The following is a 16,029-nucleotide window of genomic DNA, read 5'->3' as shown; positions in this document are numbered from 1 at the left end:
GAATAGTGAAATCCTTTAAATTCCACAGTCTAGCAAAAGCTTATGATATGATTAATTTTGACATCAGGGGAAGCAATAATCAAACTGTGGCACTTAAAAGCCTTCCAAACAGAAACAGATCTAAGCTTAAATGCTTATTACACGTAAACAAGTACTTCAGTGTTTGTTGAATCATAGATGCTCTTCTTTACCTCTTCAAAGATGAAATTATATCATGAAACACCAAACAAATACTTGAGCCTGCTGAGGCTGGTATCCCAACCAAATTCTGACTTGGCTAAGTACATACTTCCTTTCTTCTGGCTTCAGCAAGTCTTTGCAACCTTCTTGTATTTGTGGAGTAGTGCACATTTAGGCTGTCTGCTCTCGTCCTGGAGATAGCTACCTGGTCACAGCAGATGAAATAATCAGAAGGTACAAGTTGATTCTTTAAAACATAGTGAAGAGCTGACCTGTCCAATTATACATACTGGAAAATCAGTACCAGCAGCAGTCCGTATGCATTGCTTTGCATTTAGGTGCATTAAAACTGGAGTGACCTGTTTACGCCTTGGGGAATGAGATTTAAATGCAAAGTTTAAAAACTCTGCTAAGCTCACAATAACAATCTGGAGAACCACAGCCTTGACTGAAGTTATTTAACACCTCCACCCCTCAGCAAATTGAAAGACACTGAAGAAAAATTAAGGATAGGCTGTTTTAGAAGTCAGTTAAAGGAGCAACAAAACAGAGTTATCAACTAGATAGGAATTATGATAACACTTAGTATCTGGTAACACACTAAGTATTCTGATATTCTGATGTACCAGCAGGTTTATAAAGGCTAATGTGCAATTGGAGTGTGGATAATCACTGCCTCTTCATGTCTAAGAGCAGAGGAAAACATTCTCAATAATCAAAGACAGACAAAATACATGTGTGTGTTTTCATCTGGAACGAGACCAGGTAACTATCTTATATTCTGCCTCCTTTAAGACTCAAAATGGAATTTAAGGAGTGCTTGGACTTCACACTGTGTTTTTGGACCCAGAGGGTATTTTTGGTTTAAGTTCCTACTTGATTTGGCTTTCAGTTATATTTTCAGGGGGATGGGTGGCATTTAAGGGGCAGCTCTGGGTTAGTGCATTGAAATCTGTCCACATGGCAATAGGCCTTGAGTGTAAAGGGCTTCCTCTGTGAAAGCTGCACCAGCGAAGGCTAAAAGGTCTTGCTAAGGAAATTAAATCAATGTAGGATCAACCCATACCCCATTTCCAAAATGATGCTTATTCGCTTTTCTGTATTTCTGTAAAAGTCATTCTGGGTGTTAGCATCTTGGCACAACTTCAGGACTTTCAAATGCTACATTGTCATGGGTTATATTTAGTCAAGTGGTAAATAAAATTGCCCTTTATTTGCAATTCTTTTTATATAGTTGAGTGCTGCCTTTCCATTTAGTTCATTAATTTTTTGTGGTTTTCTTTTTATTTTTTCCTCATGTTTTGTTTCAGCTTCTGAGTTTTGAGACCTCTCTGAGTGATGTGAGATTTTCATCTCACTGAAGTCGTAATAACCCCGGGTGCTATTTATTATTGAAAAAAGTTTTCAGCCTGTTTCCAATTGTCAGACGTAAGAAATATTGTTTCCAGTAAAGCACATGAACTAATGGACTAGTTTGCTGCGTTGTGGCTGGATTTGGTGTATACTGGATTCAGCTGGTTGTTTTGTTACTGTTTACTTCATATTTTTATTTCTATGTGCTGACATGTGTTGCAGCCAGCAGCTTACACATGGATTAAATGAATAGGGGAAAAGATGACAGCACCCTGAGAAATTAGCAGATCTGCACTCTGAGCGGGGGATGGCACTTTCCACCTACGGTACCTAAGCGGAGGACTTCTTAGGCGCGCTCGCCCGCCTGCTGGAGGATGCCATCATTGTTCCTGTTTTGCTGACTGTGTCCAACAGCAGTTCGCCGCTTCTCCAGCAGCTCCAGATAACTGTTTTGATGTATTGCTGGATGGATGGGATTTGCACTGCCCTGCAGTCCCGCTGACACAAAAAATGCCTTTAAGATCCTGCCTTTCCTATCCTAATCTACAAAGGAAACAGGAAAAAGGAACTTAAACTCCCTGTACTCAGACAGCAATGAGACTGTTCCAGCCTGCACCAGTGCTACGATTTCTTGACTTGTAAACAGCGTACCATGCAGAAAAGTTACCGGTAAACGTCTACCCTCAGAAAAGGATACTCCATGAGTGACTGTAAGAACTGGATGGATATATTTTGGAAATCATGGACCCTTTAGCACATCTAGTTCTCTATGGATTCAGCCTGATGATTTCAGGTAAGCCTTTACTTTCCTATCTGTAGTCGACCTGTCACGCTTTCCTTGTTTCTCATGCGATGTTCAGGCACAACATGTGACTCCTTACTCCTTGCTCCAGCACTTTATTGATTTACGTACTTCTGTTTGTTCCAGTGAGTCCACTTATCTCTGTGCCACGCTCTTACAGTGAGTGCGGGCACGAGTGTGGCCAAGCTATTGGGGCGGATTTAGTTACATGCAGAACCAGCTGCTACCTCTTTTTCATTGTTGAAGTTATTTCTTGACACATACACACATTGCAATAGGGTTTCTCTTCTGTATAACAGTATTAATTTTTACATAAAGTTCATTACTTTGAAATCATTTATGTCTTCCCCCAAGAATATGTGCTCTAAACACAGATGAAATGTCGACCTTTTTCTGTGTCTGACTTTATGAACTAGCTGTGCAGTAGGAAATGTTGACATTTCTAGGTTTTCCAGTACCTGATTTTAGACAAGCTTTTAGACAAGATGCCAAACTGGAATGTAGGTGAAAGTCAGTGGACAGAAAGGGCAGAAAAATGCACGTTGCATAAGATCAGTTAATAACACTTCAAATATAGATAATAATGATTTAGTATTATCAGCAAATGTCATTAGTTCAGCAAAAGTTAGTCATAAAAAACATCTGCAGAAAGGTGTAGAGTAAGATTGTACTAATGCAAATTCAGTTTATAGTATTCAGAGCATTAACGTTAGAGATGCGTTGCTGAAGCTGTCACTAGCAGAGCCCTGAGGGAGCCTGTGCTCTTCCCATCAGATTCTTAGGTGCTCAGCATTTGAGTATTGCTTTTGCTATCCGTATTTTAACTTTCTAGCCATTTGGTAACATACCAAGCAAAATCTGTAAACGAGAAATACAACTGATACAATAACCTTAGGCTCGTAACTCACTCCTAACCATTTCATTGAGAGATGCGTCGGTTATTCCAGTCCATCTCACAGTAAAAAGGTAATGCTCTGTAAAACTGTAGATTGTGCTGCAATGAACGCCAGAAAGTAGCAAGGAAAGGCAGAAGTCCTCATTGCCGTGTAACTTGCTTTACAATTTCCAGATCGTCTTGACTGGCAGTCACTTAATAGCTAAGTGAAATTATGAACAAATTGGTTTGAGATGTTACTTTTGGCTTCTGTAAAAGTCTAGAGATTAATACAGGCAAAAAAGATGTGTTTAAAATCTGTTGAATGCATGTTTGGAAGTGTTCTTATCTAGTCATTGCTGTAATTGGCTGCGTATGGTTTACCAATTCCTCTTTTGTGGCTTCAGTTTTTTGACTGTTTAGCTGCACATTGATTCAACCTATTTAGCCCTCAGATCGCTTCCAACTTTTCGCTTTAAGGAGGTATCTGGTGCTGTGAGCGTTATGGATGGAGAAGCAAAGAAAGTCCCGTTACCCCAAGTCTTTTGCCTCGTCTCTCCTGTTTCCCTACGTGGTGACATACACCTAACTGACACAGAAAGCAAGCAACGTCCATTAAGCCACAAGTATGGGAGAAACAAAAGTGGGCTGCGGAGATTAGCTATAAAGACAGACGCACAGACAGCTCAGTACGGAAGAGCTGCCAGTCGCTGCCTTTTCCACAGGGGCTGACCAGCGAGGTGTGTGCTGTAGTCACACCCATCCCGATAGATCTGTCAGCTTTCCCGCTTTTGTTTGAGAATGATATCATGCTTCCTGGGGCGAGTGGTGGAAGACAATGCGAGCCCGCTTTCCTCTAGATACTGCAGGCGGAGCTCAGGAAAGCAGGAATGACATTCCCTGAGCAGGGGAGGCATTATACTTGCCACGGGCCATGAACTGGCTAACCTTGTCCCTGATGATCATGGGCTTCTCTGGGTGTGTTGCTGGGTAGGCACAAAATCCACTCCACCCTTTTCCAAGGTGAAGACCATCAGATGGCTTTTGACTTAATTTCTTTTTTTTTTCTTTTTTTATTTTTTTTAATAACAATACTCCATTTGCAGCTAGACTTAAAGATCAGATTTGGAAAGTAACGTTCAAAATATACACAAATACTCACTTTTGCACTGTATATGCAGTCACTGCTTGCCATAGCAAATGATCAATTAAACTGACAAGGGGTTCTTGTTGGGAACAAGAATCCTGTTCAGATTCTTGAAACTAGACTAAGCATCACCATGTGTTTTTCTTTTGTTTGGTTCTACACCAGCCAACATTTTGTAGAATCAAAATGATCCTGACAACCATCCTGAAGTATGGATTCAAACCCCAAGGTTGTGGCTACGTACGATCTGTTAAGTCCTGACCAAAGAAGAGCTGCAGACTCACCTGCTCCCTTGGAAGGCTGAGGACAAAGCAAGGAATGTCAGAACTTGCCATTTGCCTTTTAACAACATCCTCAGAGGGTCTGGAAATTTGCTTGCAGCATCTCACAGTGGGCTAACTCTCAGCAATGTTCGTAAGTGGGCCTTATTTTAGCAAGATGGCCACTGTCAGTAAGAGATTTGTGGAAACCAGCAATAATTAAAATCAGCTTCAAGCACATTTCTTTGATTGTTTCTGGCAGAAAATAAATACATTGTCAAATGTCTCCATTCTCCAAGACAGACAGAATCTTCTGAGCTATAGCTTTGCTCTACCAATAATCTTAGATGCTGTGGGTTTCTAAAAATATTGGATTTTGTGTGTTGTGTGTGTGTGTGTTATTTAGCTGTTGGACCCATATATGTTAAAAAACTCAAAAGGTTATATTAGCCTTTTAAGAAAGTGTAACAGTAGAGCTAACAGTGCAGTGCCATTCAGTGGTAGCTTTCTATCATCCCTGTTGCTGGCTGTGTTTTCTTTGGGATCCGTAGGTGTTATGACAAAAACCCATAAATCATATATATAATGATTATTATGTGACCCATGTACATATTTAGCAGCTTTTAACATACATTACCAGACACACAAGCACCATTAGGATGCTGGAGGCTCTTCAAAATTACAAGAAATAATAATTTTTATTTAGAGTGGAAAGGAAAGTTCCAATAATTCTGTTTTAAGACTTGTTTTCCCCCAGAGAAACTTAACGTAAACTAAAGAAAACCTGTATTAACCTCTGGTTAATACATGCCTGTGAGAGTGAACATGAACATCATACTTCCCATAATTAAAAGAACTAGGCCTCTGAGTGTGTCTTCACATATGTTGTTGTCAGACCGAAATGGCACCTGAACTTCAGCTTGTCCTATAGCAGCAGTGCTGGGGTTTTGAGCATCCCACAGCCAAAGCAGTGGACACAACCCACCTTTGAGCTTTTAATCTCAGGCATTTCAAAACTATGCTGACTAGACATTAGACTGACACACAACCTTTCAGACACCTAAATTACCAAACTGCTAATGTGAATTGCAAGAGAAATTTTAAAAGGGATGTCATTCTTTGTTCCTGAAGTGTATTTGATTTGTGAGACCCAGCAATTGCATCTGCCCACCACACTTAGGTTATTCACCCAGAGGGAACACTATCCTGGTGCCTTTTTCATGAGTCTGACATTTACACGGAATTTAGACTCTTCTTTAGACGTAGCCTTCATGTAATCCAGAAATGACAGGCCTGCCAGAGGAATCATTTGTTGCATCTCCAGCCTGACAAGTGTTAGTATTTCTGCACAGTCCGTTAGGATGATCATGACTACAAAATTGATGGATCTGTTTTATGGGAGAAAGAGAGCTGTACTGATTTAGTTATATTGCTGGCTATATATTTGCAAAGAAGAAATTTCCAGCTGTGACCTAATTCATTGCTCCCTGACTCTGCAGCTGGAAGCCAAAAACAACAGCTTCAGCCTGTGCAGGCAGCTGCGTCCACCTACCCAAAGTGGAATTACAAAAATGGGCTGATTATCTCCAGTTCTTTTATTTTTTAGCATTAGAGTTTGCTTTTGGTGTGTGCCTGGTTCAGACCTCATGAGAGGTAGAGTGGCTCCCAGGAAGCCTGTGTTCCCTAAGGCCATTTCAGCAGCTGGGAATAGTCAGGAGTGAAAAGGCATTGCACCAGACCCAGAGGAATCAAATCTAAAAGGGTGAAATGAAATCACACTACATTCACAATTGTTAACATATGCTATTGTTTTAAATACAGATTTCATGTGTATGTGTATGTGTATGTGTATGTGTGTGTATGTATACGTATACGTATACGTATATGTATATTAGATTGTTTGGGTATTTAGTCATAATTAAGCTGGTTGGATGGATTACATCTTTGCTGAAATTTCATTTCAGGAAAAAAACCTAAGTTGTAACATTTTGCAGAGGTGATCTGATACCCACAAGAATTTCATCTGGAAGGCTTTAGGTGGACAAGAGGGAGCACAGAAGTCAGAGGGACTGACTGCAGCTGAGCAGCTGGCTTTAGGGCAAAGGGAGATGTGGCATTGGTGCTTCATGTGCCCACAGCGAGAATTACCTGAGTTGGAAACCTGCTCTGTATTGGTGTCCTAGATTTGAGCCTGCTTGGCCCAGACCTGTCTTTTAAACACACAAAACCACTGTTCAGTTTTCCATGGAAGACCAAGAAGTCCTTGTGGTGTGGAGAGTGTTGGGTCGGCACAGAAGGAATGCACGAAAAATGGATGTACCTGCCTGTACTTGTGTGAGATAGATGCATAGTTCCGTGGTCAGCTCCCAGTGGGACACAAGATCTATCTGGGACTGGAGGGATAAAAATCTTAGAGAAATTGCAATGAAGAACCGTCCTCCAAAGACAGTATCTACCCTGTGCTAGTGGCAAGAAACTGTGGTTTCAGTGGAGACACGTAGCAAAGAATCAGCCTGTGTCTTAACTGGAGACGTTCCTGTAAGGAGTGTAAAATACTGATTGTTTTTTAGGGTACAGATTTGATAACTGTTCTCCAACAAACACCCAAACTAAGAACATGCACTAATAATTAAAAACAAAGGTCATATCATAAAGAAGTAAAAAAATCCATCAAAATTCTTTTTGTAATTAATCACTAGGAAATGCAAGCACTTTTAAGGTGTGAAGATTTTAGGCATTCACTAAGTTCTGAAACGACTTTTTGAAAGACAGGTTCACAAGTTACATTTCTGTATGCAAAGGTAATATATGTAAACTTTTTGCTTCAGGGTCAGTATTTTGCTTGCCTGGTATTTATTTACTTTTTGCTTTGTGTCAGGCTGTCTAATGAAGTGACTTGGTTAATTTCCCCTTTGGATTGTAACAAGCCTCTCTCGACAATGCAGTTCCATCTGCACTCCTGATAGTGCTGATGATTTTCTCTTGTATTATTTTCTGGCTGTTCATCCCAGACCTGCCACTGGTCAGAGACCTTAGCCTCGTTAGTTACAAAGCGTGCTTAGAAGCAGAAACATCTCCCAATAACTCAGAAAAATCAATAAGTGGCAAGGTGAGGGCACAGTACTGCACAGGCAGGAACGTATTAGAGTGTGTCTGTCCAGCAGCCAACACCCACAGACACCTCCAGACAGTTAATGCACGTGTATGCGCTGCTGTATCCTATGAAGGCGAATTGATTACCTGTGTTATTTTGTGTACTTCAGCGTGGCACGTGCGCACAAGCAACATACATTATACATGATTTGATGATCTTAAAGGTCTTTTCCAACCTTAAATATTCTGCGATTCTGTGGTATGCAGTATACATAGTAGGTTCATGATGCAGCTTACAAGGACCACCCCCGTTATGGACATACTTATTCTTGCTTGCAAGTTCTTTCTTGACAGCAGTACCCGTATTTGGCTAGCTGCAAATCCAGCCAGATGTAGCCTAACTACAAGCCTGTCCTACTCAAGCTTTCCCACATTCCTCATCCTTTTTCAGCATTACCTAGCACACTGTCAGCTGGCTGTTCAACAAGCAACTTCTGCTGATGTGTTTTTTCCCACTTTATTTGCTTATGGTCATCCAGGCCTAAGGAGAAGTCATGGCAAAGCATCTTTCCACATTTTCGTTACTTACAAACATACATTTAGGTACCCTCACTGGGAAACCCCCAACCAAGATGCACCAGTGTTTCTTTTCTAGTTTTTCACCTTAAAAGATTGCTGTGATTCAGTTGTGGAAGAACTGAAATGTAGAGAAAACAATTTCACTCTATTTTATAAAAAGGCTGTTGCATTTCCTTCAGCTGCTCCAGATGTACCAAGGGCCTGTAAGAGCCCATCAGCCCCAGTAGCTTTGACAAACTATGTTATTTTTCACACTTGTGCTCTGGTCTTCCCACTACTACTAAGTCGCAAAGTGATGATGTTCTGCCACTAATTTTTTGTCTTTTATTAGCTTCATAATACCTTCCCTCCACAAATGATGCCCTACTTCTAAGGGCAAGAGTTCTCAGTATTGAGCTGTGAGCCATCCCACAGCCGCCCCGTATCATCACATAAGATACAAGCAGTAAGATCCTTTCCATGGACAACAAGAAAGGTTTTACTGGAAAACCTGACTTTTTGCTCATTTATGAGCTGTTTTTCAGCAACATTTCCATCTGTCTCTTTTTTTTGCCTTGCTGCTGCTTCTGTGTGGCAAAGAATCTTAATCTGTTTGGGTAATAATAACTTCCACCTTGTCTTCCTGTGAAGGACTGAGCTGTCAGAGGGGAACGTGACTCACTGGGAGAAATTACCTGAGTTGCTGCTGCCTTTGCATCCCAGATGAAGTTTCCAGGACACTAGAAGACTACTGAGCCCACAAAATGAATATGTGATTTCAAAGTCCCCCCTCGCCTTGTATTTACTTTTTTAGGGAAAGAACAAAAAATAACCAATATTGATAAGAGAAACATTGAATGCACAAAAAAAGAGGAAATAAAGATTGCCATGTGTGGTGTATGTTCCACTCTCCATATGAATACTCGAACAGCTAATGTTTTGGGTTAGTTTCTGGCTAGTTTTAATATTAACTAAGGAGTACTCTATTTTTTCTCCTTTTTCTCTCTTTTTTTAAGGGAGAAGAGACATGAAGATTGGGTTTCTATTTTGTTAACTTAGTCATATTTCACTTGCATTATTTCCATCCTGATTATCTTCCAAATTGGCTAATCGGTTTATTAAAAAAAGAATCAATATAATTTATTCAGTACTTCACTAAGAATCAATCAAATGCTATACTTTTTCAGCAAAATTGTTTACATGATTGCCATTTGTATTCCTAAACAGATTAGTTAAATTCTTTTAAACTGGTCAATGATTTTATACAGAAAAATGCAATCAAGAAGGTACAGCTAAGCTTGTAACTACAAGACACAATGAGAAATACTGAGGTGCAGGCTATTTAGCAAGTTAGGTTTGTTCTGAATCAAAAACTTTTTCCTGCAAGCAGAGGGAGAGCTTAGTGTTGTTTTTTAAGAGACTTGAAGGAGGAGGGGTTGATGACTTGACAGTCTGGAACACAGGTTTCCATCAGTCTCAAAATAATGTTTACATCCTGCAGTGAGTGTTATATGCAACTGGCTCTTTCACTCTCAGCATAACACCAAGCCTACACTAAGCACAGATTCTATTTTTCCTCTGCTAGTGTAGTATCTATATGCTTTACATTCATATTCCCAGAGAGTTAGTAGCAGAAATAATTTGTCTTCCAAGCAATAACAGTAAAAGAAATAAGAACTGCCTAAGCATTTCAAATTACACCATGTTTTATTCCCTTTGCTTCACCTGAGGAAAAAAGGGGTGGAATTTCCTGGAATTTTGTGCCATCCCCTCTTCTCTTAAATGACCAGTACTTTAAAAATATTATTCTTTCCGATTACCTCTTACCACAGCTCTTCTTCTTCCTCTGCTATACTCCAAATGCCAAAGGAAGGAATTCCAGCTCATAGTCACTCAAGCAATTAATAATAATGTTCTACAAGTCCAAGGAAAATACATACCCCACTAGATTTGTAATGTCTAAATAATTTCTTTCCTTCCACTACTACTCAGTATTAATTAATAGCTAAAACATTTACTCAGGACTTTGCATTTTCAGTACACCTTGCAAATATGGACTAGTGATTAAATGTGTGTTTGGGGAGCAGTGGGTATGGTTATCCTTGACCCTGATGGAGCTGACCACGCTGGCGGCTCGCTATGGTAGAGGAGCATTAGCCAATCCTCAATGTTGAACATTTTTACAATTAACAGGAAGCTTTGCAAAGGCCTCACGTTAGATAGAAATTGTCTTTAATATTTTCATGTTTTCCTAGGGACCAGACAAGTGTTAACAGTGTAAATCTTTTACAGAAAGGGACTTTCTGAGACAAAAGGAGAAATCATAACACTTTTCTGTTCTCATAAGGCTTGCTCTGTGTACTCATCTATGGCATTAAACTACCTCAGCTCAAGATTGTTGCATTGCTTTATTCCCAAACTTGTGTCTAACACCAAATCCGATCTAGGGAAATGATGTTTTAAGTGTTATCAGAGACTTTCTAGCTCTTTGAGCAGACCTGTGTCTGGGATGTGTTCCAGGGAATTTCTGAGAGCTGTTTCTTCCAGCTGGTGCTGGCTAAGTTTTGCCGGTGCAACACAGCCGGGAAGGCGTGATGACTCTGTGCCCGTATGCATGGCGGCTCGGTAGGGAATGCGAACACACAGGGGCTGCAGAGACAGCGTGGTACACACTTATTCTCTGTTCAGCACCATTTGTCCAGGCGAATATGTACCAGAGAAGCTGTGAAAGATGTGGCTGGGTATCACCCAGCAAGAGAGACCATAGTCCTGTGGTTAAGAGTGGGCCAAGAGGAACTGCAAAGGTCTCCTTGCGTTCACTTTGCCATCTGGGTTATAGTGGGTGTGCTGCTATTTAAACTTACTGCTTTAGTGGATACTGTTTTCTCTGTGCTGGAAGGGCTCAGAGCACTGCACCACAATGACTGTGTGTCACAAACACTGGACAATAAATCCTCCCTGCATGGTATCTCCCACTTCCAGCATTAGCCTTCTACAAGTGCTCTCTGTTCTCAAAATCTGTTTGCATACACAGCAAATTACCTTCCTGATAAGGTCAGTTCTTCAAGGACCAGGGCAGGAGTCAAAGGACATTTTCAAGGAAGCACAGAGGATTGTCACTGATACAGAGACAGGCTGTTTCCTGTCTGAATTTGTTGTGCTTTTCTCAGAGCGCTAAATCCTGTTGTCCTTATTTGGTCCTTACATACCTGAAGTCTTCATTAACATCAAGGGTTAATCAACTAGGATTTGCCTAAGTTTTGGCAGACTAGGTAAATTCCTTATAGCAAGGACAGTTGGGTTACTTTAAGTTGCATTACCAGAAAAAGATGTTGTCGGAATCCCTGAGCATAAAGCATATGTGCATTTTACACTTTTTTGGTGTGGGGTTTTTTTTTCCCCCACAGTCTGAGGGCAGCAACTCACGGTGGGGTCCAAGAAAGCCTTTCTATCACCTCAGAGGTCTTAGGCTGACTTTCAAATGCCAATCCTGCTAAGATTCTGAGTTGAACGAGTGAGTTGCCTTCAAGTCAATGTGCTGCTAGGGTGTTTATTTTTTTCCAAATGCACCTAAAGCATAGCTTTTCTTCTTGCAAAACTTTCACTTGGCTACATTTTAATTTCTGCTTGCAATATATTCCAGCTGTGAAACCTTAGCTGCCAGATCATGCTTGGCATATGATTCGATACTTATGCATAGATATTTCTCCCTTTTAGACACAGAAATGCCTTGTAGCATTTTTGAAGGAAGACATGAAACTCCATCTGTGCCCCGTCTGCTTCATGCAGGTGTCTGCCTTATGACAAAATACATTTATGACCTATATTTAGACAATCCATCCATCAGTAGCTAGATTTTGATTCATCTGGAATAATGACAAGTGTAAATAAGCAATAGACCTGAGCTATGGTTTTTCTATACGTTGATTACATGATTTGTACTACTACAATGAAACAAGAAAGTATGCAGCAAATGCCCTGAATCTGATATGATATTGCTTTGCTATGTCCTGCATAGGGATCTAAAGCAACATGAAAGCTAGTCCTCAAAACTCAGGTTTCTCCTACTGTTTTTTCTTAGTCTATTAAAAGGTTGAGAAGCAGAGAAGGGGAAAAAGGTGTTGTTTTCACCTTTCAATCTGTGTGGGAAGTCAGAGGAACAGAGAAATGCTAGAGAAATGGAACTGGACACCTGGATGAGCAGCCACCCTCTGAAGGACCCCAGCAACTTGGGCCCATATCTCCATACTGGAAAGAGAGTTACAGCTCTGTGCCCTGTGGATGCTGGGCAGAAACATCAAAATATTTCAGTTCTGATCTGCAGAACAGATAATCACATCAAGTCATGGAGTTTGGATCCAAATTTGGTTCTGAGTTTCACAAAAGTTTGCAGAAATTAGGATCTTGCTATTTATGATTTTAAGAATAACTCCACCTGGCATGTGAACCTTGCTGATATAAACTGAAGGTCTCTGCTCTCAATGTTGGTGACTGCTGAATTACATGTCTTCAGCTGATGCATCAGACCCATAGTAAGAGCAAAATGTTCCCCATATAAAAGTAAAAATGTTGAGATGAGTGCACAAGTCTGGCCTCATTCCTATCACATACTTCCTCAACTTTGCCCAAAGGATTTATTTTTGTAACGTGCAGCAGGGTGAATTGACTTCACTGACCCGCACCTTTATGCAATATTTACTTTATCGGCTGTTGCATCCTTTCCAGAAGGTTTCATTTCTCCATTATGTAACTACAGGTTATCTGGGCTGGCACGTTAAAGGGTGGCAGCTGTGGCAGCCTGGCTGGGTGTGGTGAGTGTCAGTGTCCTGTCAAGATACTTCAGTCCCCAGGGTGGTTGCTGGCATTGAGAGCAGAGGAGGACCTCCTCCCTTGGCCGCGAGCACTACAGAGACACACGCAAAGACTGCAGTCAGCACTAAGGCTTTTTGACCTCCCTTATCTAAGACTATGCCTCTTCCTTCCAATCAGAGAAATATTTGGAAGCTGAGTGGCCCTAAATATTGGGTCTCTACAAAATATACTCGTATCCAAAGCAGGAAAATAGATGTGATGAATAAAAGAAATCAATTATTCTTCCTGTTTCAGCTGGAAAAAATGTTACTGTTTCCCTTCTCCTTACCCTGAATTTTAAAAGTAAAGGGAAACGCCTGTTATTTGCAAATCGTTGATTGTAGGAGAGCTGTATTTTCCTCCTGCTATGCGCATTTGAACAACTAAATCTATAGCACTCTGCCAGAGACTGGTTTAATCAGGCTTGTATCTATCATTTTCAAAGAATTCCCATCTCATGTATTCCTGGCAATTCTGTTGATCAAAGGGAGCCATTTCGATTGATTGAAACATAACCTCATAAAAAAATAGCTTTACTAGTGTCGCCAACTTGTTCTTAGTTTCTGAGAAAGTTTCTTTGTGCCGTAGTTTGTGCTGCTGTCTGTTGGGCCTTCAAAGGGTAAACCTGTGAATGATTATGAAATCATTAATTCAGGTACATAAAACAGTGAAAAAAATACCCCAAGCATTCAAAGTACTACCAGTGTCTATAAAGGAAAGACATATCTGCTTTACATCAATTCATATGTATTAAATCCATGTAAAGGACATAAAAGAAATATTATTAAACTGACAGCCTTATGACCTACTAACCCTGTTACCAGCAAAGCGCCATACTTGAGGCATTTGTGTGCATGTCTAACTATTCAAGGTTCTATCTTCTTCTGCAACCCATGTTTTTCCTTGGGCTTCTGCAACAGCCTTTAAAAGAAATTCCACAAGTTTGCAAGGCTTACTTCCTCTTCTGAGAAGAACAAACTCCATCTGTTTGTGACATAAAAAGTAAATCCTAAACTCAGTGTGGCAGAGTAGTTAATCTACAGTCTTCCTAGTTTGCACAAAAGTTATGCAAGACACTAGCCAGAGAAACCCCAAGTACTGGGTGAAACGGCTTATCTGGTGATTTGATTTGCCACATACACAAACTCTGCAGTAAAATTTTTTCACTTGCTGCTTTTTTACTTAGGTAAAGTGGAAGCAGCTCTGGACCTCATCCTGATCAATTCATTCCCTCTGGTGGGCAACTCTGAGACATCACTTATCTGTATCACTTCCAAATGGCGTTCCCGTGAGTCTATCACAATAGACCGAGACCAGGAGGATGTAACAAACCAGCACAGGGAACCGCTGGAAGTTAATGAAGATTCAAAGAGAGCAACAGCCAAAACAGTGGTGTGGAAGAGGGAACACGCCAGTGAAACTATTGGAGCATATTACTGTGAAGGGAAACTCAAGGATGAGGTGACAAGGATACATACCATGAAGATGCCACTGGGAGGTACTGTATGGTGGTCAGATCTGAATTTTGCATGCCACTGCTTGCAGACTGGCAGTTATCCCTGGTTGACACAAGTGGGCACAAACGTGGCTCCAGAGCAGGCAAGGCAGTCTGGAGTCAACAAAAATAGACTTGGCTCAAGCCTGTGTTTTTTTTCTAAAGTTCAGAGAAAACTGGTCAATACTAGCTGCTAGTCATTTCCTTGTGGAAGTTAGTCAGACATCTGTAGGTATTCTGCCTGTATCTGGCTACTGCCAGGAACACAAAGTCTGGTGGCAAAGGTAAGTACTACCCTTGCTGACCCCATGAAAGAACACATATGGTAACTCCTTCACTGGGTTTTTCACATCCCAAACCCTTTCTTTCTAGACATGCTTCCATTTTAAAGTGTTGACAGGTCTGAGATGTAGATAGCTAAACATTGCTACCTTTTTTTTTTTAAATAAATGGGCAACCTGAGCCTAGAAAATATCTGTCTTGCCTAAGGTTCAGTAAAATTACAGATTAGCAACATCAGATCTGCACTGTTTGTGTCAATATGAAAAAAAAAAATCCAGGTCAACACCAGAAAGAAACTACAGAGAAGTTTTGCAACTCTTAGAGAATTATTCACAAAAATCCACTGTGGATTTCACTGCTGACTTGGTTTTGGTTTTGAGGCTATGCACAGTATAAAAAGCAAATATGACAGGGAGACGATGAGATGAGAAGGTGGGATTTCCAAGGTCCAGCACTCTAGCCATTAAATTACATTTTGTTATGTGCAAAATTTCGCTTGTCTCTGGACGTCATTAGACCTCTGGGACAAGGTCAAAACCAGAAATCACTAGAAACACCAGAAAAGTGTAAGAAATTTTGGCTAATTTTCTGCAGCAAATCAAATTTTCAAAACTTCAGGCAATTTTTAGTAGACTTCACTGAATTGCTAGTGTTTTGTGTCATGACAGCTGGTCTGTGAGGAGACTTGACGCTTTCAATCTTTCTTTATAAAGTTTTAGTAACAGTAATTATCATTGATGGTATCTCCTGAAATCATATAGCAAATGTAGAAAAAAAGGCTTTTCGTTTGTCTGAGCTACAGCTAATGTATATTCATTTCTTTTAGTTTGGGAACTTTAGAAGCAACGTGGGCACGACGAGTGCATTTTTCTTTGGCTTATGTTGTCTCCGATCAAATGTGGTCTTTGAAGGGTTGGACTGGTCACCAAGAAAGTTCTGCAGCTGCAGGCTGGCAACTCCATTGTTTCAAAGAAGGCTGCAATGTGGAGGAGGAGATAAAATAACAGTCCATGGAAAGTCAATGTGACCCTGCCTGTGGCAGAATGCCAGTGAGCTGAGCACATCTCTGGCTGTCATGTAGAGCAACCTCCATGAGTGGAAGAGTGTCTTCTGAATCAATCAGTTTTTTGCACT

The 16,029-nt window shown here is 40.6% G+C and overlaps 1 protein-coding gene across 1 annotated transcript in view; it reads left to right on the top strand.

Annotated features, from left to right (window-relative positions):
- Positions 1-2,274: 2,274 nt before the first annotated feature.
- TEK (TEK receptor tyrosine kinase) overlaps positions 2,275-16,029 on the top strand; it is a gene marked incomplete at both ends in the record, with an annotated part of 44,878 nt that continues 31,123 nt past the window's right edge. Inside the window, 2 exons of the mRNA XM_082013023.1 lie at positions 2,275-2,326; positions 14,305-14,616. Coding sequence (XP_081869149.1) covers positions 2,275-2,326; positions 14,305-14,616 — 364 coding nt within the window. The remainder of the gene's footprint in view (positions 2,327-14,304; positions 14,617-16,029) is intronic.

The sequence above is a fragment of the Phaethon aethereus genome (assembly GCF_964289735.1).
Source record: "Phaethon aethereus genome assembly, chromosome: Z".
Classification (NCBI taxonomy): domain Eukaryota; kingdom Metazoa; phylum Chordata; class Aves; order Phaethontiformes; family Phaethontidae; genus Phaethon; species Phaethon aethereus.
Note: the sequence above shows the minus strand (reverse complement) of the source record. Positions and strands in the feature narration are given on the sequence as shown.